This window comes from Saimiri boliviensis, chromosome 17 (genome assembly GCF_048565385.1).
Source record: "Saimiri boliviensis isolate mSaiBol1 chromosome 17, mSaiBol1.pri, whole genome shotgun sequence".
NCBI lineage: Eukaryota > Metazoa > Chordata > Mammalia > Primates > Cebidae > Saimiri > Saimiri boliviensis.
In genome coordinates this window covers 7,640,412-7,665,655 of record NC_133465.1, presented here as the reverse complement: position 1 = coordinate 7,665,655, position 25,244 = coordinate 7,640,412, and the positions used below count along the sequence as shown (strand labels likewise).

Here is a 25,244-nt window from a genome sequence, read left to right as displayed (position 1 = left end):
TATTTAAAATAGTTGCCAACGTGTTTCTTTTTTAATAAAAAAGCAATATTTTATTAGGCATGGGGGTGTTCTACTCTCTCATGTTACCCTATGTCTACATCCTACCTTCAGTCCTGATGAGACACTGCTTCCTGGCTCATGGGGCAGGGCTCCATAGACAAGGGGAACCAAGGTGGGGCAGGGATAAGGTAAGGCCAACACAAACAACAGAGATGGTTCTGGGCCCAAACTCTTCCCGTGCCCCTTGCAATTACAGTCTAATAAAATGTGGCCAGTCAGATATCTAGGTCATCATCTGGGTCTTCTTGGTCCAGGTCATCATAAGCATCTGGCTCATAGAAGATGTGGCTGGTAGCCTGGCTTGGCCTAGGCCGCAGTAGAGCCTCCTGTCTGAGAAGGGAAGATTTGGTGCTGGTAAGGGTGGCTAACAGGTCCAGTCTGAATACTTTCTTCCAGGTGACTGTGCCTCTCACTCAGCCAACCCCTCTTAGGCCTCCGTGTCATTTGCTTGGTCCAAGTCCCTTTCTCTGACCTCCAGGTTACTGGGTAACCACTCGATACTGGAATAGATATACTAGTACTGCTCCTGCTCGCCTAATAAGTTCCTAGCAGCTTGAGGGCAAGAATTTGTAGTCTAGCTTCATCCACCCACATACTGGGCACAGAACAGCAGGCATGTACTAAGCCCTTGTTAACCAGCCTTTGCCACACCTATATAGCTTTCTGTCCTCCTAGCACCGTTGCCTAGGGATAGGGTCACTTCCCAAGGGTCTGGTCTGACTCAGCCCAGGCCCAGGGTGCTCTGGGGACAAGTGGAGCTGTGACCCAAGGACCTAAGAGAGAGGTAAGAGACATAAAGGCCTTCTGCCATTGTACGGTGTATATATGGTGGGTAAAGAACTTGGACTTGTCTCTGGACTTCAGCCCCTATAAAGTCTTAGGTTAATCAATAACCTGCTGTCGCTCCACCTCTCCGCAGCCCAGATGCTGGGCTCTGTGTATGGATCCACGTACTCAGGTCCCAATCTTACTTTTCAGAGCTGAACTGGAAGGGCAGGGTCAGGCTATCTCTGGCTTCTCTCTCTTTCCTGGACAGGTGAAGGTTAAAGGTCAAATGAGCTGTGGGATCCACCTGTAGGTACAAAGGATGCTGCCACTCTGCCCCATCCCCAGAATCCCTGACCCCACCCCCAACCTCCGCAGCTTTTATTCTCTCCCCTTTTACCAGACCCTAAACTACATTTCCTTGTTCTGGCCCTGGCATTCTTACGATACCGGGGATATATGAGGATCTGAGTGGGGCTGGGACTCTATGGAGGGCCCCTCTTGGAGATCCAGGCTGAAGTCTGGAAGGATGGAGAACCACTGAGTCTGGAGAGAAGAAAGAAAAGAATTTTTTTCATCTTATTGACGAAACTACGGAGGATCTAGGACTTCACGTCCTCAGCCCCCAATCACCTATTTAACTGACTGCTTTCAGCCCACACCCTCAACTTTTTCTTTACTTTTTTTTTTTTTTTTCCCCCCCCGGAGACAGGGTCTGGCTCTGTGGCCCAGGCTGGAGTGCAGTGGCACCATGTAGGCTCACTGCAACCTCTGGTCTCCCAGGTTCCAGTGATTCTCCTCCTTCAGCCTCCTGGGTAGCTGGGATTATAGGCACGTGCTACCACACCCAGCTAACTTTTGTATTTTTAGTAGAAATGGGGTTTCGCTATGTTGGCCAGCTGGTCTCGAACTCCTGACCTCAGGTGATCTGCCCACCTCGGCTTCCCAAAGTGCTGGGATTACAGGTATTAGCCACCGTGCTCAGCCTCTATTTTATTTTCAAAAGTGAAAGCAAGTTTATTAAGGAAGTAAAGGAATAAAAGAATGGCTACTCCTTAGGCAGAGCAGCCCCACCTACTCTTTTTTTGAGATGGAGTCTCACTCTGTCGCCCAAGCTGGAGTGCAGTGGCATGATCTTGGCTAATCTCAACTTCCGCCTCCCAGGTTCAAGTGATTCTCCCACCTCAGCCTCCCAAGTAGCTGGGACTACAGGCGCCCACCACTATGATCGGCTAATTTTTGTATTTTTAGTAGAGATGGGATTTTGTCACGTTGGCGAGGTTGGTCTTGAACTCCTGACCTCAGGTGATCTGCCTGCCTCGGCCCCTCAAAGTGCTGGGATTACAGATATGAGTCACTGTGCCTGGCAAAATAGTCTTCTTTGTACCTCTTTGTTGAGGCTGGGAATGGGGTCAGACTTAACAAATCACTGGAACCTGGGAGACCAGGGGTTGCAGTGAGCCAAGACTGTGCCATTGCACTCCGGGCCACAGAGCCAGACCCTGTCTCAAAAAAAAAACAAAAACAAAACACAAACCCCTGCCTGATCTGGCTTTCCAGCCTGAAAAATGGTGATAACAAAACAATCTACCTTATACCATAGCTGTGAAAATTAAATGAAGTAAGTGATAGAAAACACAGAGAAATACCCAATCAGCATTTTTTACAAGATGTCTCCTTGAGGGCTGGGCGCAGTGGCTCATGCCTATAATCCTAGCACTTTGGGAGGCTGAGGTGGGAGGATAACTTGAGCCCAGGGGTTTGAGACTACCCTGGGCAACACAGCGAAACCCTATCTCTAAACCAATTTGTTTTTAAAGTCTCCTTGAAACATCAGCTTTTTCATTGTTCTTCCCATCATGTCACCCCTTTCTCTGCCCCCGATTTCCAGTCCTATCCTGTTGGTTCTTCTGACCTGATCCGTTGGGCGCTGTCGGGGCCTCCGACACAAGATACGGGCTGAAGCCTGGCCCACTGTACCGCCCAGGGTCACCTCAGTCTGAGCAAGGCTGCTGAGAGCTCCCATGGGGCCTGGTCCATGAAGCTCTTCGTGTAGCAAGCCCAGCACATGCACCTTCCCCACTGGGGAGCCGTCACCTAGAGAAGGACAAGAAACGTAGGATAGTAGGGAGCATTAGGATTGGTGGCCTGGGATACACTGTAGGGAGAAAAGGACAGAGGCCCTCATTCCATCACACTGCTGCCAAAATCCTGACTTCCCTTGGCCAACCTCACTGCGGTGCTCTGAGCCTTCTCCAGCCCACACCTTTATTTTATTTGATGATGATGATGATGATGATGATTTTAAGACAGGGTTTCACCATGTTGGTCAGGCTGGTCTTGAACTACCAACCTCAGGTGATCCACCAGCCTTGGCCTCCAAAGTGCTTGAATTACAGGCGAGAGCCACCACGCCCGGCCAGCCCACACCTTAATATACTCTATTATCCCAATGTAAACCTGATCAAGACACCACTCTAACTCCAATCCTTTAGCAGCTCCTCAGCCTTCAGGATGGAATGAACACTTTCAGCAGGTGGTGTCCACTAACTTTCCAGCCTCATCTCTTACATATGGAAATACTTAACAGTTTCTGGAACTTCCCAAGATCTCAGTCAGTGCCTTCAACTTTCTCCCTCCCCTTTCGGGAACATTTAGAGTGTGTCAGGCACTATGCTAAACGCTTTAACACAATGTTTGGATCCTGACCAGGTGAAGCAATGAGAGATCAAGCAACTTAATACAAAGCTGGGCGTCTGCCTCTTAAGTCCATTCGAGTGCCCACAGCGCATTTTTAGGTCAAACCAAATAAAATTGATGATATTTGATAATTTTTTTTTGACATGAAGTCTTTCATCTCACTGCAGCACAGTGGTACTATCTCGGCTCACTGCAACCTCCGCCTCCTGGGTTCAAGTGATTCTCCTGCCTCAGCCTCCTGAGTAGCTAGGATTTCAGGTGTGCATCACCACCCCTGGCTATTTTTTAGTATTTTTAGTAGGACGGGGTTTCACCACGTTGGGCAGACTAGTCTCCAACTCCTTACCTCAGGTGATCCATCTGCCTTGACCTCCCCAAGTGCTAGGATTACAGGCATGAGTCACTGTGCCCAGCCAATATTTGACAATTTGTGACCTAATAAATGGCAATTTAGGGCGAAAGCACAGGCGCTGCTGCCTCAGGCAGCTCCCAGGCTCCTCACCTATGCACAGCCAAAAAAAAAAAAAAAAAAAAAAAAAAAAAAAAGGCAATATAGTGGTTCATCCTAATACTTCCCCTGTATCTTCCCCCATATATAGAGGAAAGTGAAGCAATGAGAAATCAAGCAAGTTAATACAAAGCTGGGCATCCGACTCCTAAGTCCATTCGAGTACCCACAGTGCCCTTGAGGGCTAGTCCCAGTGCCCTGCCCAGCTAACTTTGCCTGGCTGACCTCTTGCTCTTCAAAAATACCTTTCTTTAAGGTACCCTGTGTATGTCCTATATCACTGTGGCCTTTATCAAACCATCTTGTTTACTTATCTCCATCTTTTTTGGGACTTTGACCTCCTGGAAGGCAAGGATCCAGCTACAGTTTGTCTTTATTTTGCCATTACCTAATATTGTACGTGACACATTGTATGTATTTACTATTTGTTAAATAAATAAATGAGTGAAGGAAATAAGTAAAAAAAAAACAAAAAACAAAAAACAAAACAAAAAAAAACTTGGAGAAAAAAAAGCAAATGGTAGATGGCATTACAGAGAAGTAAAAAAACAGACAAAAGGTCAAAAAGATGAAAAAAAGTCTGACTAAAAAATCCGGATGTTTCTTCTAGGGTAGAAAGGAAAAGGAGCACACTCCTTGGCAGAAGGAAATGTATGAGGGGAAACAATGAAGGAGGGGTCTCACCAGGACAGGAGTCCTGATGGCTCACTGCATGCAGGGTCTGGCAGAGTGTGGTGCAGGGAAGATGGAGCAACAGCCAGCTGAGTGAATCGAGAGCGATGGTGACAGGACCGAGATCTGTCCTCTTGCACATGGCTCTCAAGGCTCCCAGTGGTCCCCCAGGAAGGGCCTCCCCAGTTTTTGACCAGTTGAGAGGGTCTCTGAAGAAGTCGTGGTAAACCAGCCTGCAAAGAGAAAACAGGAGACAGCATAACATTGTCCCTTCCCCTGAGAGGATCAGAAATTTCATCCTCTGATCTTCGTGGCTCCGTTTTCTCAATTTTCATGAACATCCTTAATATTAGTGAAAGGTAATTACTGAAACAATATAGTGATTGAGAGCACAGATTTTGGTGTCTGACAGCCTGAGCTCCAAGCTTGGCTTTGCTACTTGGCCAAAGCCAGCTAACTGATAAGTTACTTTCTAAGACTCAGTTGCTCCGTTGGTAAAATGGAGATGCCAAACTCAAAGCATTCAGCACAGTGCTTGACACATACTACATGCTTAATAAATTCCAATTATCACCATTATCAAGTATTTCCTCAGGGGGCACCTACTTTTTTTTTTTTTTTTTTTTTGGGGATGGAGTTTCTCTCTTGTTGCCCAGACTGGAGTGCAATGGAGCAATCTTGGCTCACAGCAACCTCTGCCTTCCAGGTTCAGGCGACTCCCCTGCCTTAGCCCCTCAAAGTAGATGGGATTACAGGCACGAGACATCACACCCAGCTAATTTTTGCATCTTTAGTAGAGATGGAGTTTCTCCACATTTGTCAGGCTGGTCTCGAACTCCTGACCTCAGGTGATCCACCCGGCTTGTCCTCCCAAAGTGCTGGGATTACAGGCGTGAGCCACCGTGCCCAGCCCTAATTTATCGCTATGAATAAATAAAGAGAAAGCAGAGGACATGAGACTTGGTTCCTGCCTGTACAACAGCTTAAAGAAAGTCAAGAATTAAGTCATGGAATACCAACTACACACACACAAAATAGTCGTAACAGCTTAGGAAAGGGAGACTGGCATAGGCTAGAAATCCTGGGAAAACTTTGTGGTAGCAGAACTTTCTTCCCAGATCCCTCTTTTCTATTTTCTCGTTTTCTTGTGGAATGCCAACTTAACCTACACCACCACCTCTATCACAACAATGGCTGAACAAAATTAGGAGCTCAACAATAGATGTAAACTACTATTATTATCCACTGAGTTGCCCTGACTAGGAAGTAAAAAGCACCCTACTAATGGTTCTTAATGTCTCCTGATCAGGCACAGGGCTGGGTTTAGGTATTTCCTTATCTCTATACTTTCTTCTCCCCCACATTAGTCAATAAATCCTGGATATTCTACCCACTAAAGGCCTTTACATTTGTTCTAAACTTTCCATCCCTACTGCCAATTCCTTAAGCTAGGCCTCTATTACTTCCTACCATTATTCCCTAAAATTCATTAGGGAAGTGTGTCTTATTCACTGCTGTCTCCAGTATCTTGTATAGCACGTAGTTTACGGTTGTTGCTCAGTACACATGGACCTTAATGAGCCAACCTGGATTAAGAAATCACTACAATAGCCTTCCCACAAGTTCTCCCAGTCTCCAGGCTATTTCTCTCTCAACTTCTGTGATCTTTGCTTTGGATTACCCAAATACTCATCACTCCTCTTACTAATTCTTGTGTCCTTAAAGACCCATATCCGTTTCTTTTTTCTTTTTTTTTTTTTTTTTGAGACGGAGTTTCGCTCTTGTTACCCAGGCTGGGGTGCAATGGCGCGATCTCGGCTCACCGCAACCTCCGCCTCCTGGGTTCAGGCAATTCTCCTGCCTCAGCCTCCTGAGTAGCTGGGATTACAGGCACGTGCCACCACGCCCAGCTAATTTTTTGTATTTTTGGTAGAGACGGGGTTTCACCCTGTTGACCAGGATGGTCTCGGATCTCTTGACCTCGTGATCCACCCGCCTCGGCCTCCCAAAGTGCTGGGATTACAGGCTTGAGCCACCGCGCCGTTTCTTAAATGAATATTTAAGAAACTGCCACTATACCAGGTTATGTGCTTGTTGTAAACAAATTTCCTTAGCAACAGAGGTCCCAAATCTAATCAAATGTCTTCCAACTTGTACTTACCGATTGTTGATCTGAGAGTCAAAACCTTCACGAAACTCTTCTTCGCTTACTTCACAGCCCAAGATATGCACTTGCTCCCCACTAAGGTAGAGATGAGGGGGGATTGTCAGAGTGGGCACAGGCTCCCTATCCCAGGTAGGCCGGGAGACACCGTGGGATACCCACCATAGTGCAGATTTCTTGACAAGCGCCTTCAAGAGACTGCGCCCCTCCCACTCCACGGAATCTGCAGAGCGAGGGACGGATAAAGTGTGAGAGCGACGGATGGAGAGCCCGTCGCGATCTCCACACTTAGCCTGTGACCCACGGCCCTTCCTCCCCACTTCCGTCCCCTCAGCCAGGCCCAGAACCCCCCAGTGCCTCTGGCTCTCACCCCGAAGCAGCACCAGGCCGCCCAGAGCCAACAGCGAGTCCAACATCTCCAACTCGCGTCAGGTCCCTGCACTGGCGCCCTGTGATAGCGTCATAACTCACTGCCCCAACCCTGGGGTGAAAGGGGCGGGGCACTCAGGCGTCCTCCCACCATGAAGAACCTAACATATTCTGGAGAGGCGATTATGTTCAGTATTCCCGGGGGGGCGCCCCTCCCCGAGCCCTGACGCACAGTCGTAGGTACAACGACCCCGTCTACATTTTTTAGTGTGACCGGGGCGGGAAGAGCAGTTAGGGCAGTTGTCAGTGGGACGACGAGGGGGAGCCACAAGCCTCCCGCGAGGGCGCTAACCGCGGGGCCACGTGACGTCACTCCGCCCCGCCCACGCAGTTTGAGACGGGACCTGCTTTGCCTCAGGCCCCGCCCCGTGGACACTTCCGCGCGTGCGCAATACTGCAGCTTCGTTTGGAATGCTCCTGGCCTTCCTTATACCTACCCCCATAGACCGCGCAGGGGGAATTTAGTCCTGGTGAAGCGAATACACGTCACCACCGGAAGTAGTGTCAAAGGGGAAGAGGAGGGGGAAGACAGGAGGAGGGAGTCCTTTGGGCGGTAAAATGGCGCCCGTCAGAGTGGGAAACCCAGCTGCAGAGGCTGCAGCCCCGCTTCCCAGCGGCTAAAGGACCCCCGAGCTCGGGGAGGGGGAGGCCGCTCCGGCCCAGCGCTCCGAGCCCTTCGGCTCCCCCTCCCCCTCCCCCTCCTTCCCAGCTCCTCCGCTCTGCAGGCTCGTTCTCCGTAGCGGCCCTTAGTGTGCCGCTGCCCCCGCCCGCTCCGTTCCTGCGGGTAGCCCCCTAGCGCGCCTGCGCAGCGGGCCACTCTCCGCTTTTCCCCCTTCCCCTCCCCCTCCCTTTTCCCTCCCTCTCTTTTCCTCGGCCCCCTCCCCCATTGCCCCCTCCCCCAATTATCCTTTCCCTTCTCTTCTGGTCTCGGAGGACCCCATCCTAGCCCGACCTGTCTCGGCCGGCAACCTCCCCGAAGCCGTCGGTGCCACTCCCAGCCCATGTGGGCCCCCGCGGGCTGCCCACGCCTGTCCCCCAGCTCCTGGTTCCGCTGGGCTTTCCCTTAGCCCGCGGTGGCTTTCTGAGCCGCCCGCTCCGTGCCCCTCTCTGCAGCCTCTCCTGCCACTCGGGGCCCCCGTTCCCCCTCCCGGCGGCGGGGGGCTGCCCCCGGGGGGCTGGCGGAGCTGGGCCGCGGGGGCCCCGGGGCCGGCGGTGCCGGGGTCATCGGGATGATGCGGACGCAGTGTCTGCTGGGGCTCCGCACGTTCGTGGCCTTCGCCGCCAAGCTCTGGAGCTTCTTCATTTATCTTTTGCGGAGGCAGATCCGCACGGTGAGCCAGGGTGGGCGCTGGCGGTGTTGGGGACCTCTGTCCGCGGTGCTCACAGGTTTTCAGTGTGTCGGGCCTCTGTTGGGGCCTAGGCAGGGAGTCCTGGCGGGGGCTTTTCTCAGCAGAGAATTAGGGGACCCTAAGCGGGGCTTGGGCTGGGGAGGAGGGAGACCCTTGTAATAGAACCAAGACCTTGGGGGTTTTGATGGGGGCTACTTGGGACAGGATTTGGCAACTCTTGGGGGCTAAGGTGGTGGGTGGGGCGCTCTTTAAGAAAGCGGGAGTTGTTGCTAAAGAAACCGAGAGGCGCGGAACACCTGTTTGATGGCAGCCAGATCTGTTGATTTGGGCTTATGAAAGACCCTATTTGGAACCTGGGTGTCTGTTTGGTCCCATAACAAGGCAGAGGCCGACTTGTGTGTCAAGGGTGGAGGTGGGTGTGAGTGCATATGTTACAAACAGGGACTGGAACTTGGGAAAGCCCTGGGTGTGAAGGAGAAACCCCTGCGGTTCCCATTAAGAGAACTCCAAAAAGGCTGTGGAAATGTATTTCATAGTGTGAATATTGGTATCTGGATTTGAGGACTAAAGCAGATGTTTTAATGATGGACCTCTTTAATTGTGGGAGGGAGTTCAGGGTGGGTGCTGTGCCCACCATGAAAGTCTGGGTGTCCCTGTCTGTTAGGGCAGCGTTGGTCAGTTGTAGGGCTTGAATCTGAGGGCATGTTTGCTTCTCCAGGAGACCTTAGCATTCTGAAGGATACTGTCTGGATGTACCCAAACATCTCTGGGTTCCTTTCCCCTTAGCTTTTCTCCAAGGTCAGAGCTCCTTCAGCTAACAGCACCTAATGAATGTGCTCTTGTGGTCTCATCACCACCAGGGAGAATCCTCAGAAGGAGTCTGGGGAGAATTTAGTAAGCTGGGGGGTCAGAGGTTCTGGGTCTGTACTTCGGTCTGTATGCCTTAGCATACCTCAATACAGTTTGAAAGAATAAAACTAGGTTGGGGTGACCTGGTGTCCAGAAAATTTCCAGAAAGCCCCGAGTGGTGGTGGTTGACTTAACTGATTTGGGAGAATGGGTCTGGCCTTGGGTTCATTCTCTCCTTTACCAGTCGACTTCCACTTCCTGATTTAGGGTGCGAACAGTTCAGGATGGTTGTGGCTCTAGGCAGCAGCGCTATTCCCCTGAGACAAGAGCTAGGAGTCAAGAAAAATTTAGGGTCATAGCTGCTGAGATCTGTGTGGGCTTAGCTCCTGGGGTTTTCTTTTCTTTTCTGAGATGGAATCTCACTCTTTCACCCAGGCTGGAGTGTAGTGGCGTGATCTTGGCTCACTGCACCTTCTACCTCTTGGGTTCAAGCGATTCTCCTGCTTCAGCCTCCTGAGTAGCTGGGATTCCAGGTGCCCACCATCACACCTGGCTAATTTTTTGTATTTTTAGTAGAGATGTGGTTTCACCATGTTGGCCACGCTGGTCTAGAACTCCTGACCTCAAGTGATCCACCTGCCTCAGCCTCCCAAATACTTAGATTGAGCCACTGTGCCCAGCCTCCTGGGGTTTTCTTTATGGGTTGACTGCTTCTTCTCTGTGTGACCTTCTCGCTCTAACACATCAGTTTTCTGGGCCCGTGGAGTGGTGCTTCAGCTCATCCACAGGTTAGTTATTTCCAGAATTCCTCTCTTTTGGGCAGCACTGACCCCACAGCCTTTTGTCCCCCCCTCCCATCTAATCTGGTTTCTTTCCCCACCCCCTTTCTGGCAGATGCTTGGAGCATTCCCTACATGCCCAGTATATGCAACCCGAGATAGCAAGGCCGGACACCCGAGCTGTTTGAGACCTCATCATGGCCCAGGGAGAAAAGAAGGGCAGATCTTGACTGGCGGGGAGCCCTTTGGCTTACAAGGGAGAGCCTGGTTCTTGTGTGGCTTGGGGCCTAGGGATGCACTGAGGAGGGTTTCTGCCTTTGAGGAAAAGTGTGGAGGGAGGGAATTGCTAGGCTTTGCATGGGGTTATTTGTGTATTAGGATGTAGGAGTCCCTAGGGAAAGCTTGGAGAAGCAGAGCTGGAAGGCTGAGGTGGTGACGTCCTTGTCCCTTATTCACCTCTCACTTATAGCCCTGAGTTCACTCTGGCCTCCAAACCCTGCCAGTCAGCCTGGCAGGGGCTCTCCAGCGTTCTTTGCCTCACCCTGGGTACCAGGATAAGGAGGCTGTTCAGAGGGCTGAGGTTCTTTGAACTTGTGACTTGGCTAGGAGAGACAGAAGTGGACAGGTGGCTGGTTAAAATAGGCGTGGTGGCTTTTAGCCAGAGGAACTTAGCTGACCTCACAACCTCTGGATTCCCTCATTCTGTATTCCCATTAAAGACCCACGGATCTCCTCCCCTGACTCCTACTCCCTGTGCACTAGGGAATCTGAGGCTCACAGTTCCCAATGTGAGATGATGGTAGTTGCTACAAATAATTCTTGGGGTGAAGGTTGTGTTGCCGGGGTGGGGGGGAGGGGGCAGGTCGTGTGTTTCTTTTTCAGCAGCAGGATAATACCATAGTTAGGAGGGCAGGTTTGACCAGGTGTGGTGGCTCATGCCTGTAATCCCAACACTTTGGGAGACTGAGGCAGGTGGATCATGAGGTCAGAAGTTCGAGACAAGCCTGGCCAATATGGAGAAACCCTATCTCTATTAAAAATACAAATATGGCCGGGTGCGGTGGCTCAAGCCTGTAATCCCAGTACTTTGGGAGGCCGAGGCGGGTGGATCACAAGGTCGAGAGATCGAGACCAACCTGGTCAACATGGTGAAACCCCGTCTCTACTAAAAATACAAAAAATTAGCTGGGCATGGTGGCGCGTGCCTATAATCCCAGCTACTCAGGAGGCTGAGGCAGGAGAATTGCCTGAACCCAGGAGGCGGAGGTTGTGGTGAGCCGAGATCGCGCCATTGCACTCCAGCCTGGGCAACAAGAGCGAAACTCCGTCTCAAAAAAAAAAAAAAAAAAAAAAAAAAATACAAATATGAGCTGGGCATGGTGGTGGACACCTGTAGTACCAGTTGCTCGGGAGGCTGAAGGAGGTGAATCACTTGAACCCGGGAGGCGGAGCTTGCAGTGAGCCGAGATCATGCCAGTGTACTTCAGCCTGAGCAACAGAGCAAGACTCTCTCAAAAAAAAACAAAAACAAAAACAAAAACAAAAAAGAGGGCACGTTCTTGGGTTGGACTGCACTGGTACAATCCTGGTTCTATCACTTCACTGATTGTACTACTATTAACAAACCACCTTTGCTACAGTGTTCTAGGCACTGGGAATACAGCCATGATCTAGATAAAATCATGTTCTCATAGAGTTTTCATTTTAATCAGGGAGACAAACAACTTAAGATAATCCCTATCTGTGTAGCCTCAGTTTCTTTACCTTAAAACAGGGATAATAGTAGTATCAGGGTTGTTTTGAGGATTAAATGAAAAAATCCTAAGTCACATACCCAGTACCTGTGGTAAATGTTCAGTCTCTGCTACCTGTTACTGTTACTGGGGAAGACTTCCTTGTCAAGGGTTCCAGTCCTCTTTTGTGCTATTTCTAGGTAATTCAGTACCAAACTGTTCGATATGATATCCTACCCTTATCTCCTGTGTCCCGGAATCGGCTAGGTAAGTATGTGGTGATAAGCCTGCTTGAAGGTGAAGTAGGGGCCAGCTCTGGGCCAGGGGTTGGTCAATATTATTCCTTCTCATTGTGGTTCAGCCCAGGTGAAGAGGAAGATCCTGGTGCTGGATCTGGATGAGACGCTTATTCACTCCCACCATGATGGGGTCCTGAGGCCCACAGTCCGGCCTGGAACACCTCCTGACTTCATCCTCAAGGTGTGTGGCGGTAGGGAGTGATGAAATGGTTACATCTGTTACTCTGCCCAGACCTGGGCTCCCTTTCCCAGTCCCAGAGTTTCCATCCCCTGGCACCGGTGTCAGCCTGGAGGAGGGAAGCAGGTGGGTGAGGTGTTTTCCAGGCCTGGGTTGTGGTGTTCAGGATTTCCCCCAGCCCATCTTGTTCCTCTATAGGTGGTAATAGACAAACATCCTGTCCGGTTTTTTGTACATAAGAGGCCTCATGTGGATTTCTTCTTGGAAGTGGTAAGTTTGGGGAGCTAAAGGGAGCTCTGTGATGAAGGAATGGTTTTAGGGCTCTGGGAATTCAGAGGATTTGGAGGAAAGGATGAGGAGAAATGGGTAAGAGCACTTTTTGAGAGGGGAAGCTGTGGGATGTAGGGGAGTGGCTTTCAGTACTTGGGGTTCATTTGCTGTGCTGATGTAACTCTTCCACAGGCTTCTTTCTTTCTTGTTCTTACATTTCCAAATCTTAAGAGTATAGGATGCCTAACACTGAGTTTGGAGGTTTTGGACTGGGGGTTGAGAATTTCGTGGCCTCGGAGACATCTGATGTAGATGGAATGCTGAAGGATTATGCTGTTGCCTTTCTGAAAGATAACTGTATGTCTAAAAGAATGATCACCTTGAATGGCATCGTATTCTCCCCCAATCTATTTCAGGTGAGCCAGTGGTACGAGCTGGTGGTGTTTACAGCAAGCATGGAGATCTATGGCTCTGCTGTGGCAGATAAACTGGACAACAGCAGAAGCATCCTTAAGAGGCGATACTACAGACAGGTAAGTTAGAATTCCGGTCTAAGAGTGTGGCTTGGGAGGGAGGCCACCAGGGAGGGATCTGGGTGTGAGGAAATGATCCTGGAGAGGGTGTGGGGGAGGCCTATTACATAATCCCCTGTCTTCCAGCACTGCACTTTGGAGTTGGGCAGCTACATCAAGGACCTCTCTGTGGTCCACAGTGACCTCTCCAGCATTGTGATCCTGGATAACTCCCCAGGGGCTTACAGGAGCCATCCAGGTATGGGGAAGTGGGGGGTCTGGCAGGACCAGAACATGGTTCTGAGAAGATATTTTTGCAGGAGACCTGGGCCTTGTTCCCTGAGAGCTAGGATTACCTAGTTTATCCCTAGTTTGCTGTAAGTCCAAATGTAAGTTATTTTCCTATTTCAAATGAGATATCATATATGTCCATTTCATAAGTCAGATTTCTCATATCATTTTTTTCTTTTTTAAACTTTATTTATTTATTTATTTATTTTTGAGACGGATTTCGCTCTTGTTACCCAGGCTGGAGTGCAATGGCGCGATCTCGGCTCACCGCAACCTCCGCCTCCTGGGTTCAGGCAGTTCTCCTGCCTTGGCCTCCTGAGTAGCTGGGATTACAGGCACGAGCCACCATGCCCAGCTCATTTTTTGTATTTTTAGTAGAGACGGGGTTTCACCATGTTGACCAGGATGGTCTCGATCTCTCGACCTCGTGATCCACCCGCCTCGGCCTCCCAAAGTGCTGGGATTACAGGCTTGAGCCACCGCGCCCGGCCAGTTTATTTATTTTTTGAGATAGAGTCTTACTCTGTTGCCCAGGCTGGAGTACAGTGTCATGATCATAGCTCACTCACTGCGGCCTTGTTCTCCCAGGCTCAAATGATCCTTCTGTCTCAACCTCCTCAGTAGTTGGGACTATAGGTGTGTATCACCATGCCCAGCTAATTTTTTGATTTTTTTTTTTTTTTTTTTTTTTTTTTTGAGTTGGAGTCTTGCACTGTTGCCCAGGCTGGAGTACAGTGGTGCAATCTCGGCTCCCTGCAACCTCCACCTCCTGGGTTCAAGCGATACTCCTGCCTCAGCCTCTTGAGTAGCTGGGATTACAAGTGCCCACCACCACACCCAGCTAATTTTTTGTGGTTTATTTATTTATTTATTTATTTATTTATTTATTTATTTTTTTGAGACGGAGTTTCGCTCTTGTTACCCAGGCTGGAGTGCAATGGCGCGATCTCGGCTCACTGCAACCTCCACCTTCTGGGTTCAGGCAATTCTCCTGCCTCAGCCTCCTGCGTAGCTGGGATTACAGGCACGCGCCACCATGCCCAGCTAATTTTTTGTATTTTTAGTAGAGACGGGGTTTCACCATGTTGACCAGGTTGGTCTCGATCTCTCGACCTCGTGATCCACCCGCCTCGGCCTCCCAAAGTGCTGGGATTACAGGCTTGAGCCACCGCACCCGGCTAATTTTTTGTGTTTTTAAGTAGAGACAGGGTTTCACCATGTTGGTCAGGCTGGTCTCAAACTCCTGACCTCGTGATTTGCTCACTTTGGCCTCCCAAAGTGCTGGGATTAACAGGCGTGAGCTGCCACCCCGCCTGGCCAATTTTTTGATTTTTAGTAGGGATGAGATCTCCTTATGTTGCCCAGGGTGGACTCCCAACTCCTGAGCTCAGGTGATCCTCCCATATTGGCCTCTCAAAGTGTTGGGATTACAGGTGTGAGCCACTGTGCCAGGCCAGTTGTGTTTCAAGTGAGGCAAAATGGCAATAAGTTTGACTAGAAGCATCAATAAGTATGAGATCTGGTGATTAAAACTTCATTTTAGGCTGGGCGTGGTGGCTTGCGCTTCTTTTCATCAGCACTTTGGGAGGCTGAGGCAGGCGGATCACCTGAGGTCACGAGTTCCAAACCAGCCTGGCCAATATGGTGAAATCCCATCTCTACTAAAAATACAAAAATTAGCCAGGTGTGGTGGCAGGCACCTGTAATCCCAGCTACTTGGAAGACTGAGGTAGGAGAATTGGTTGAACATAGGAGGTGGGGGTTGCAGTAAACTGTGATTGCACCATTGCACTCCAGCCTGGTGGAGAAGAGTGAGACTGAGTCTTAAAAAAAAAAACCAAAAATCTTAATTTTATTTTGGAGCATAAATCAGGAAAGTTTTACTTAGGTTGTTGACTTCCAGTAGTGGGAGGTACATATTTTTAAGTAATAAGTCCTCCTTCCCTCCAGTAAGAGAAAAACACCCAGTCTCTCTTCAATTCTGTTTCTTCTCATCTGCATTTTCACTACCTACCCTAGACAATGCCATCCCCATCAAATCCTGGTTCAGTGACCCCAGCGACACAGCCCTTCTCAACCTGCTCCCGATGCTGGATGCCCTCAGGTAAGGGAAGTGGGCTCTGGACACTTGGATTTCTGAGTAGAGAAGGAGGTGGGAGATCCTAAGAGGGAATAAAAAACATTTGTCCTGTTTTACTTAGCTTTCTTCCCTTAAGAATTTAACATTTGGACCCAGGTCTTCTTACTTCAAAGCTCATCACTTTAGTAGGCTGTGGGCAAATTGGACCTACCTAATCATGTGAATATGGTGATATTGTATGCCCCACCCCTCCGGTGATGCACTTCAGTGTTAAGACGGTATCAATATAAGGAACTCTACCTATGCAAGTTATTGTTGTCGTCCCAGGTTCACCGCTGATGTCCGTTCCGTGCTGAGCCGAAACCTTCACCAACACAGGCTCTGGTGACAGCTGCTCCCCCTCCACCTGAGTTGGGGTGGGGGGGAAAGGGAGGGTGAGCCCTTGGGATGCTGTCTGATGCCCTGTCCAATGTGAGGACTGCCTGGGCAGGGTCTGCCCGTCCCTCCCCTCGCTGCCCTTGGGAGCCCTACACTCCACTTGGAGTCTGGATGGACACATGGGCCGGGAGCTCTGAAGCAGCCTCACTCTAACTTCGTGTTCACACTCCGTGGAAACTCCAGACTGGGACACAGGCGGAGGCCTAGGAGAGCTGAAACAGTGTTTGTGGTGGAGAGGCAGGACTGGCCAGAGTGACAGACATACGGTGATCCAGGAGGCTCAAAGAGAAGCCAAGTCAGCTTTGTTGTGATTTGATTTTTTTTTTAAAACTCTTGTACAAAACTGATCTAATTCTTCACTCCTGCTCCAAGGGCTGGGCTGTGGGTGGGATACCGGGATTTTGGGCCACTGGTTTTTCCCTCAATTTGTCCCCCCTTGACTCTCGTATTTTTCTCTCCTTAGACTCCCTCAGACCTGTAACCAGCTTTGTCTCTTTTTTTCCTTTCCTTTCTTTTAAACCATGCATTATAACTTTGAAACCAAAGCGGCCCTTAGGTCCTTCTCTGGGGTTTTGGGAAGTGAGGGGAGGGCACTTTGTTCACGTGCACCCTGTCTCCAAGGCAGAGGGGGAAAGAGCCTGCTGCTGGACTCGAGGGCAGGGGGAAAGGTGGTGGTGAGCATGGGGATACAATAGTGAACGTGGACACCAGATGCTCTGGCGGGAAGGGCCGAGTGACAGGATGGGCGCGCTGGTGGGGAGTGGAAGGATACCTTCGGGGCAGTAGGCTATTGAAGGCCGAAAGGAGAAACCTGGGCGGCCAAAGGGCGTAGACCTGGAGAAACGTCGGGCTTCGCTGGGAGCACTGATAGGAACAGGCGAAGCGGGCGCTGCCCCCCTGGCGGCTGACACCCCAACCTTCAAGGAGGGGAGCCCCCTCCCCGACGTCGCCCAGCTGGCCCCGCCTCCCCGGCGCCCTCCTGAGCCGGCCCTACTTTCCGCACCCGCCACGTGACGCTCCGCCCTCCCCGAGATCACATGATTTTTCTCAAACACTGCGGTGTTCCTCCGCGCTGGCGTAGTCCCTACCTCTCGGACCTCCTCTCCAGTCCCTATTGGTCCACTCATTCCTGGCATTCAAGCGTTCTGTACATCTCTCCAAATATCCGTTTTCTTTTTGAACTCTATTTCTGGAGATCATCTCTGTCACTTGGGTACTACTTTGTTTTGGTGTCAACGGCCGCCTTCAGCGTAGCAACGCGTTTTGTGAATAGCCAACCTTGTAATTGTCTCTGCTGTTCCTCTACGTTATTTCCGAAAGGAACTTGGGGAACCAAGTCTCATATGATTATTACCATCTCATACTCCTTTTGAGCCCCGGCTTCCTTGAGGGGAAGGTTGGGGTACAGGTTTAGAGTTATTTTCGATGAGTGAAAACCAACCATCTTTGCTACGTCTCCTGCGTATCCCACACATTAATTCCAAAGCGATTACGCTAATGGCGTGAGGGGGCGGGTCAGTGGGTGTTGCTACGCCAGCAGCGTTTGTGCCGATGAGGTAGTGGCGTATCTTAGCGGGGGGGCCGTCCTGTTAGTCGGGGGCGGGGTTGGTGAATAGGGAAGTGGCGCAAATTCGTGGATCGCTCCGCTGAATCCGCCCGCCTGTCGCCGCTGTCGCCGCCGCCCCCCGTCCGGCCCCCCCCCCCGGGTTCCCTCAGCCCAGCCCGGTCCAGCCCGGTTCCCGGGAGGATGAAGTTCGTGTACAAAGAAGAGCATCCGTTCGAGAAGCGCCGCTCTGAGGGCGAGAAGATCCGAAAGAAATACCCGGACCGGGTGCCGGTGAGGACAGTAGCCTGGGCCGAGGGCGCGGGACGCTTACGCTGACGCCACAGCCCGGCCTTGGATTTGGGACGGGCAGCGCGGGGATCAGGCTGCCGGCTATGGCGGGGTTGGGAGCGAGCCTGAAACTGCTGTCCCTGGGACCGAGGATGAAAGGAGTCGGGTAGTGGTGGACCTGGGGTAGAGAGGGATGTAGACAGGAGAGAGAAACCTTGGCATTGGTGAGTGGAGGCCTTAAGAGAGTTTGACAGCCTGAGCTTCAAGTGGTCATCCCCCTAGCTAGTTAAGGTTGCGACATCGAAGCACTCGTTGGCCCAGACAAGTCATCTCCGTCTGCTTAAGATAGTTGTTTATGGTGACGCCCTATTCGGGGGATGGATCCTGGATATTTAAATGAACTCCAGTCAGTGAGGTCAGGATCTCTGGGACTGGGGACTGCACCGCGTGTTCAAAGACAGATGAGTCTGGGGTAGATTTAGGTACTAGGGTTATTGTTACTTGAGTTCTTGACAGGTGCAGCTGCGGGGCTGCATTCCTCTGCCTCCTCATGTTCATCTTCTCTTTATCAGGTGATAGTAGAAAAGGCTCCCAAAGCTCGGATAGGAGACCTGGACAAAAAGAAATACCTGGTGCCTTCTGATCTCACAGGTGGGAACCTGACCCAAGACCGAGGCTTGCTTCCTGTGGGTGGGAGTGCAGTCTCTGCAAGAGGAGGCTCCACCTAGCACCTGTTCTTTTGAGGGCATTTATGACCTCTGTGACTTTCTCACACCTTGTATCTTTTGCAGTTGGTCAGTTCTACTTCTTGATCCGGAAGCGAATTCATCTCCGAGCTGAGGATGCCTTGTTTTTCTTTGTCAACAATGTCATTCCACCCACCAGTGCCACAATGGGTCAACTTTACCAGGTATGGTGACTGGGAAGTGGTGGAGGCTTTGGAGAGGAAACTTGGAAGAGCCTGAACGGAAGAAAGTGTTGTTACATCAGTAGTTTTGGACTAGCTTCCTAACTTGCCTTAAAATTTCATGATAGCAGTGGGTTGGGGGTTTGAGCAGAACAGTAGGAGTAGAGAGTAGCAAAGAGAACAGTGAGCTGGAGGAACTGTTTGATCAGGACTCTTCCCAGTCCTCCTCCCCATTCCAGAGCAGCAGAAAACAGTTTAAGGTTTTTTTGCCCAGGACTGCAGAGATTATACTGCTCGTGCTAGTCCTTGGAGTCAGTCAAGGAGTCGGGCACTGGTTTATGATTCTAGAAGACCGTGTCTGGGTGGTGGTTGGTTGAAGTAAGTTAGGAGCCCAGTTGCTGAACAGTTTTCTGCTTTCGTCTCAGGAACACCATGAAGAAGACTTCTTTCTGTACATTGCCTATAGTGACGAAAGTGTCTACGGTCTGTGAAGCTGCTGCCCCGGAGCTGGAGGGGGCTCTCATTCTACAGAGAGAGAGGTGGCCCCCCTTTCTTGACTTCCTCCTCCTTCAAGCTCAAATACCACCTCCCTTATTCAGGACCGGCACTTCTTGATGTTTGAGGCTTTCTCTCCAGCCTCTCTTAGGAGGGGCCGTGGTGGAGCTGCCATCTTGTACCTCTCCCTTCTCCTTCCTTCCCCTTTCTCTGCCTGCCTTTCCCATTCTGCTTTAGACTCTTGATTGTCAGTCTCTGTCACATCTAGTGATTGTTTTGGTTTCTGTTCCCTTTCTGACTGCCCGAGGGGCTCAGAACCTCAGCAATCCCTTCCTTTCACTACCTTCTTTTTTGGGGGTAGTTGGAAGGGACTGAAATTGTGGGGGGAAGGTAAGAGGCACATCAATAAAGAAGAAACCACCAAGATGAACTGAATTTTGCCTTGTGTTGCTCCCCTCCTCCCGCTGTTTTTTAGTCTTTCCAAGGCGTCAGTGGGTTTCAGTGGTGGGGAAAGAAGAGTAATGGGTTGGGTACAAGCTGGAGGGATAGAAGTATATTTTGGTTTATTCTGTTCATGCTTAGCTTTTCCCTGTCTGCTAAGAGAGGGTGATTTTGTTGGAGTGGAATGGAATACTGAGTATCATTTCATAAAAGTTTAGTTTTATGACACATATGTGAAACTAAATGTTAAATATGCTTATGTAAAAAATACTGTTTTTTTTTACTGTGGGTTCCTGTGGAGAAAGTTCGAAAGTACCTGCTTTAAGTGGACATATATTAGAACATTTTAATTAAGGAAGATATTTTCATGTGTAGGAGGTGGCAAAACGGCTGTTCTCAGTTGCATGTCACTTGGCCAGAGTTTTGCCGGCAAGTGGGATCCGGAGGAGTGGAATCAGGGAGGGAGAAGACTGGGAGGACGGAGCCATTATCGCCAGGAGTACTTCATCTCCCAGCGATCATTTCTCCCGCAGGCCGGAAGTGGGGCGGTCCCCCAGGGGAGAAAGAAGCTGCAGAACGAGGCAGTATGGTGGCCGAGAGTTCTAATCCCTTCTTCCTCTTCTTTCATCGTCCCGCCCAGCCTACATCTCCCAGGGGTCTGCGCGCGCATTTCCGCTCTCCCCTCAGGCTCCCGGTCTCCCCGCCACTCCCCGGGGGAGGGGAGCGGCTTGGTGCGCCTGCGTCAGCCCGTGGCTTTCTGGGAATCAAAGTTCCGGAGGCTCATGCGGTCCCTTTTCCGCTGTCCCCGTACGGACTACAAAACCCTTGGTGCACTGCGCCTCGGCGCCGGCGGAGGGAGGAGGGAGAGAAGAGGAGGGAGGGAGGAGAGAGAAGGAGGAGGAGGGAGCAGGCGGCCGGCGGCGCGGGGGGAGGGGGCCCGGTCCGGGAGTGCGGGAGGCAGTGGTAGAGGGAGGTGGCGGCAGCGGCTAGCGGACTCGAGTCTCAACCGGGCTGAGGCGGACACTTCTGTGGAGCGAAGCACTAGGAGCACCGAGCAGTAGAGGCGGCACCGGGATCCCCGGCTCCGGGGAGGGGGGCGCCGGACCGGGAGGAGGGGAAGGGGCGATGCTGGAAGCCATGGCGGAGCCCAGCCCCGAAGGTGAGCTCTAGACCGGCACGGAGCGCTGAGACGGCGGGGGGCGGGCGAGGAATCAATTGGCAAACTTGGAGGTCGAGCCCCGGAGCCCAGCGGGGGAGTTCGGGGAGGGGGTCGGGAGCCTGGCCCTAGAGGTGGGAGAGCGACGAGTTGAGAGACCTTGGAGAAAGAGGAGTGGGAGACTGGGCTAGGGGAGTTGGAGACAAGACGATGTGGGGGTGCAGGGGATAGGAGCTGGAAACCCGGAGCCTCGAGGGCTAGGGGCCGAAAGGGCCACCGGCAGATTGGGGCCCTGGAACTGGGAGGTTGGAGGAATCCGGTGGCCGGAGAGTTGCTAAGGGAGGACGTAGAAAAACTGAGTGAGGGGCCCGGTAGTTCGCCGAGGTGGGGTAGTTTGTGGCGGTGGTGCCGGAGCTCCGAGTAGTTGCCGCCGGAGAATGCCCGGTGATTGTCGGAGGGGTGGGCAGGTAGTTGTGGGGAGAAGAGGGGGTCTGGGTATTGTCTACGGCAGACGGACCTGTACAGGGGGGTAGTTGCGGAGCGAGCGAGCCAGGAAACGAGGCGAACTGGGTAGTTGTAGGAGGTGGTGGGGCGGGGTGGGGGGGTTAAGACCGGCGACTTGCTTGGGGGGGGTAGGGTTGGTCCGCGAGGGTTAGAGCCTGGGAGTTACGGAGGGTGAGGGGGGCATCGGCGGCTGCAGCGGTGGCTGCCGTGGAGAGAGACGGGGGGTAGCTGGTTGGGGGGAAGGTGCTGGAGTTGAGGGGTCCGTAGCCTAGTGACTGGGTGGTGAGTACGGGGGAGGAGGAGGTGGGGGCGGCGGCCGGAGAGGGCTCGGGAACGGGGCCGGGGGGCCCGGCGGGGAGCCCGAGGAGCTCGAGACGGGGAGGGGCCAAAGCCCCGGATGGGGGCGGAGGGACAGCGAAATTGTGGGGAGCGCGGTATGGGGGGGCAGGTGGGGCCGCGTCCGGGTTAGAGCTCCCTGGTCTGTCCCGGCCGCGAAGTAGCGTTGGATGCGTGTGCCTGTGTGTTTGGGGTGGGGGTGAGGGGCGCGCCGGGCCGCGTGCTCGAGTAGAAGAGGCCAGAGGGCGGGGAGCGGTTCGGCGTGGTCATCCTGGACCCTGGGGGCCGGCGGGCGGCGTGTGCGGTCTCGGAGGGCCCTAGGCGGTGGAGCGCGGCTGGATAGGAACTCGGGGCTCCGGGCGCGTGTGAAGGACGGGGGCGGCGGGCGGCGGCCAGGACGCGGCCCCGGGAGCCGTAAGGTGGGGCGCGGCGCTGAGGGATCCGAGTAGACTGGAGTCGAGAGAGACCGTGAGTTGGGGGGGGGCGGGGCGCCGGGCCTCCTGTTGGGGGAAGGGGAGCGCTATAGCGAGGCCTCAGAGGGCGCCGCGCCTAGGCTCCGCCCCTCGCGGGGCGGAAGGGGGAGCAGGGGCGGATCCAACACAGCTGGGGGCCTGCTGGCCTGGCAGAGGGACCTGGGAGAGAGCAGGGGGTTCAGTGGGAACCGCAGCGTTTAGAGGGGGAGTTTTGCACAGACTGTTTCCTAGTGTCTTGACTCAGCTTTTATTGCTTTTTCAGATCCACCTCCGACCCTTAAGCCAGAGACTCAGGTGAGGTTTCCCCTACCTTTGCAGCCTAGTATCCCTGCCTGACAACGCCCCCCTGTCCCCCTTTTCTAGACTGCTTACTTAGGTACTGTGGCTCTGGGAATGGCCTTCTTAAACTGTGTGGCTTTCCATGTGATCCATGTCGTCTTCCTTTCAGCCACCAGAGAAACGACGGAGAACAATTGAGGATTTCAACAAATTCTGCAGTTTTGTCTTGGCATATGCTGGTTACATCCCCCCTAGCAAAGAGGTAGGGACAGGATAATTACTGACTTGAGGCTGGTGTGGTGGGACTATAGAGCGCCTGTTGTTCACGTAGAACTGTATTGCTTTTCTTGGAGAAGGGGCCCCTAGAAATTATGACTAGGAAGTTGGAGACGCTTAGGGCTGTGGTAGAAAAGCTGGTGTGCCGGGAGGGGATCTAGGGATAGCTAGCTTGAAGAGCGGTGAAAAAGGGGATTTGGAGGCACTGGTCGAGAGTTCGGAGGCACTGGTCAAGATTTTGGCATAGTCTTGAGGTGCTGTGAATGGAAGGTGTTGATGGATAAATTTTAGAGAAATGAAAATGGTAACAAATGAGGCTGTACAGCAATAGAGCTAAGGACACACGACTCTGATGTGGGGGATACAGTGTTCCAAAGGTCCTGGGCAGGGGCAGGAGTGAGGTAGCAGACGGGAGGGTTGTAGTAACATGAAAGTGGTCAAGAGGACATGCTGATGGGAATTGGGGTGGGGAGAAGGTTTTGGAGCACAGTGGGATTTAGTGGTTGGCGTAGGACATTTTGGGGTAAATTGGGTCCCTGCTTTTTTTTCAAGCTGGGTTTGTGGAGGGGCTGAGATGACACTAGGGTTCTGCTGACCCTGGTCTCTTCCCCCTTTTAAGGAAAGTGACTGGCCAGCCTCTGGCTCTAGCTCTCCATTGCGAGGAGAGAGTGCAGCAGACAGTGATGGCTGGGACTCAGCCCCCTCAGATCTTCGAACCATCCAGACTTTTGTTAAGAAAGCAAAGTCATCCAAGAGAAGGGCAGCCCAAGCAGGTCCCACTCAGCCAGGACCCCCAAGGTCCACTTTCTCTCGCCTGCAGGCCCCCGACAGTGCTACCTTGCTTGAGAAGATGAAGCTCAAGGACTCTCTCTTTGATCTGGATGGGCCCAAAGTGGCATCTCCTTTGTCCCCCACATCCCTGACACATACCTCCCGGCCCCCTGCTGCTCTTACCCCAGTGCCCCTTTCCCAGGGGGACCTCTCCCATCCTCCTCGAAAGAAGGACCGAAAGAACCGAAAGTTGGGGCCAGGAGCTGGGGCTGGCTTTGGGGTGCTTCGGAGGCCTCGGCCAACTCCTGGGGATGGGGAAAAGAGGTCTCGAATCAAGAAGAGCAAGAAGCGGAAGTTAAAAAAGGCAGAACGGGGGGATAGACTCCCACCTCCTGGGCCTCCCCAGGCACCCCCCAGTGATACAGACTCTGAAGAGGAGGAGGAGGAGGAGGAAGAGGAAGAAGAGGAAGAGATGGCAACAGTGGTAGGGGGTGAAGCCCCAGCCCCTGTGCTCCCAGCACCCCCAGAGGCTCCTAGGCCCCCTGCCACAGTGCACCCTGAAGGCGTCCCTCCCCCTGACAGTGAAAGCAAAGAGGTGGGCAGCACTGAAACAAGCCAAGATGGAGATGCCAGCTCCAGTGAAGGCGAGATGCGGGTCATGGACGAGGACATCATGGTAGAATCAGGTGAGAGGTTTGGGCTGGGATGATGGGTTTGAGGGTGTTGTGAATTCAAAAACAGCTCTGACAGAATACCAAATGAACCTTTTTTCCCCAGGTGATGACTCATGGGATCTCATCACATGTTACTGCCGAAAGCCCTTTGCAGGGCGGCCGATGATTGAGTGCAGCCTGTGTGGGACGTGGATCCACCTCTCCTGTGCTAAGATTAAGAAGACCAATGTCCCTGACTTCTTTTATTGCCAGAAATGCAAGGAACTGAGGCCAGAGGCCCGGCGGTTAGGGGGGCCTCCCAAATCTGGAGAGCCCTGACGGTGCCAACTCTAGGCTGGAACTTCCAAATGACAACGCGATTTGGGAACCCAGCCTCAGGGACCTCAGCCTATCCCCTGGAGCTTGGATACTGTCTGCACTTGAAGGCAGGAATTCCCAAAGGAGACTTGTTTGAAAATGAATGTCTCACTTTCCTACCCTCTCCTTCCTCCCCACTCTGTGGAATTGAAATTGGACCCATTATAGTTGGGGGTGGGAGGCTGGCTGTGTCTCTAGACGCAATCTCTTGTCTCTTGGACCTGCCACCATCATTTTCGGGGTCAGGATGGAATTGGGATGGAATGGGACAGTTGTCTATAAAACTCTAGTGTAAATATTAGCACTCCCCTCCCTCATCTTTTCTTCTGTTTCACTCCCCATTTATTTTCTTCTACACCGGTTGTATTTTTAATTTTGGACTTCCCCTACTGGGCATGGCAGCTCAAAGGTGGAGTACTAGAGCCTGGCCAAGCGAGGAAGGAAAGCAGAAAGGTGACGATTCTCATTCACCTCTTTTGTTTTTAATAATATTGGCCGCTGTTTGTACAGACAGCCTGCGTGTTGTAAATAAAGCAGAGTGGGCTCTTTTGTGTTTATAGCCCTCACTGAATGTCCTGCTTGGGAGGGAGGCTTTGGAAAAGCTGGCTGAAGACTAGCTGGAGGTGGGGCTGAAAACCACCTCCCAAAGTCCAATGTGAAGATGG

At 52.1% G+C, this 25,244-nt stretch overlaps 4 protein-coding genes across 8 annotated transcripts; 3 read left to right on the top strand and 1 right to left on the bottom strand.

Moving 5' to 3' along the window:
- Positions 1-23: 23 nt before the first annotated feature.
- Positions 24-7,604, bottom strand: ELP5 (elongator acetyltransferase complex subunit 5). Of its 3 annotated transcripts, none has more exons than XM_003929147.3 (8): positions 7,240-7,604; positions 7,032-7,092; positions 6,867-6,947; positions 4,718-4,938; positions 2,741-2,922; positions 1,276-1,371; positions 1,032-1,132; positions 24-390 (listed from the first exon to the last, which is right to left on the bottom strand). In XM_003929147.3, exons 1-8 carry the CDS (start codon positions 7,283-7,285, stop codon positions 276-278), a joined length of 903 nt encoding a protein of 300 aa, XP_003929196.3. In that variant the 5' UTR covers positions 7,286-7,604; the 3' UTR covers positions 24-275. The 3 variants fall into 3 exon arrangements, 2 of the variants coding, with proteins under 2 accessions (XP_003929196.3, XP_039331918.1); XR_012514529.1 differs by having other exon boundaries at positions 314-390; positions 955-1,132; positions 7,240-7,300; XM_039475984.2 differs by lacking the exon at positions 1,276-1,371 and having other exon boundaries at positions 7,240-7,595.
- A 203-nt stretch (positions 7,605-7,807) lies between these two features.
- CTDNEP1 (CTD nuclear envelope phosphatase 1) lies at positions 7,808-16,621 on the top strand. 2 transcript variants are annotated; one of them, XM_010339767.3, is made up of 9 exons: positions 7,808-8,629; positions 12,209-12,275; positions 12,370-12,488; positions 12,684-12,755; positions 13,172-13,288; positions 13,415-13,526; positions 15,578-15,662; positions 15,966-16,022; positions 16,260-16,621. In XM_010339767.3, coding segments are annotated over exons 1-9 (732 nt in total). In that variant the 5' UTR covers positions 7,808-8,527; the 3' UTR covers positions 16,261-16,621. The 2 variants fall into 2 exon arrangements, with proteins under 2 accessions (XP_010338069.1, XP_003929191.1); XM_003929142.4 differs by having other exon boundaries at positions 7,809-8,629; positions 15,966-16,621.
- Positions 16,622-17,695: 1,074 nt separating this feature from the next.
- GABARAP (GABA type A receptor-associated protein) lies at positions 17,696-19,742 on the top strand. Its single transcript, XM_003929149.4, has 4 exons — positions 17,696-17,913; positions 18,483-18,561; positions 18,702-18,820; positions 19,243-19,742. Exons 1-4 carry the CDS (start codon positions 17,824-17,826, stop codon positions 19,306-19,308), a joined length of 354 nt encoding a protein of 117 aa, XP_003929198.1. The 5' UTR covers positions 17,696-17,823; the 3' UTR covers positions 19,309-19,742.
- An 897-nt stretch (positions 19,743-20,639) lies between these two features.
- On the top strand, positions 20,640-25,138 carry PHF23 (PHD finger protein 23). Of its 2 annotated transcripts, none has more exons than XM_003929145.4 (5): positions 20,640-20,912; positions 22,485-22,516; positions 22,671-22,763; positions 23,598-24,234; positions 24,326-25,138. In XM_003929145.4, exons 1-5 carry the CDS (start codon positions 20,879-20,881, stop codon positions 24,538-24,540), a joined length of 1,011 nt encoding a protein of 336 aa, XP_003929194.1. In that variant the 5' UTR covers positions 20,640-20,878; the 3' UTR covers positions 24,541-25,138. The 2 variants fall into 2 exon arrangements, with proteins under 2 accessions (XP_003929194.1, XP_003929192.1); XM_003929143.4 differs by having other exon boundaries at positions 20,642-20,912; positions 23,397-24,234.
- The last annotated feature ends 106 nt before the right edge of the window (positions 25,139-25,244 follow it).

Coding starts and splice junctions, on each gene's coding strand:
- GABARAP (XM_003929149.4), top strand. CDS start 17,824: ATGAAGTTCGTGTACAAAGAAGAGCATCCGTTCGAGAAGCGCCGCTCT. Junction 18,562..18,701: donor GGTGCCTTCTGATCTCACAG/GTGGGAACCTGA, acceptor TATCTTTTGCAG/TTGGTCAGTTCTACTTCTTG. Junction 18,821..19,242: donor CAATGGGTCAACTTTACCAG/GTATGGTGACTG, acceptor CTTTCGTCTCAG/GAACACCATGAAGAAGACTT.
- PHF23 (XM_003929143.4), top strand. CDS start 20,879: ATGCTGGAAGCCATGGCGGAGCCCAGCCCCGAAG. Junction 20,913..22,484: donor GGCGGAGCCCAGCCCCGAAG/GTGAGCTCTAGA, acceptor TTGCTTTTTCAG/ATCCACCTCCGACCCTTAAG. Junction 22,517..22,670: donor CCCTTAAGCCAGAGACTCAG/GTGAGGTTTCCC, acceptor TCTTCCTTTCAG/CCACCAGAGAAACGACGGAG.
- ELP5 (XM_003929147.3), bottom strand. CDS start 7,285: ATGTTGGACTCGCTGTTGGCTCTGGGCGGCCTGGTGCTGCTTCGGG. Junction 7,093..7,239: donor CGGCCTGGTGCTGCTTCGGG/GTGAGAGCCAGA, acceptor CTCGCTCTGCAG/ATTCCGTGGAGTGGGAGGGG. Junction 1,133..1,275: donor CAGATCCTCATATATCCCCG/GTATCGTAAGAA, acceptor TTGTACCTACAG/GTGGATCCCACAGCTCATTT.
- CTDNEP1 (XM_003929142.4), top strand. CDS start 8,528: ATGATGCGGACGCAGTGTCTGCTGGGGCTCCGCACGTTCGTGGCCTTC. Junction 8,630..12,208: donor TGCGGAGGCAGATCCGCACG/GTGAGCCAGGGT, acceptor TGCTATTTCTAG/GTAATTCAGTACCAAACTGT. Junction 12,489..12,683: donor CTCCTGACTTCATCCTCAAG/GTGTGTGGCGGT, acceptor GTTCCTCTATAG/GTGGTAATAGACAAACATCC.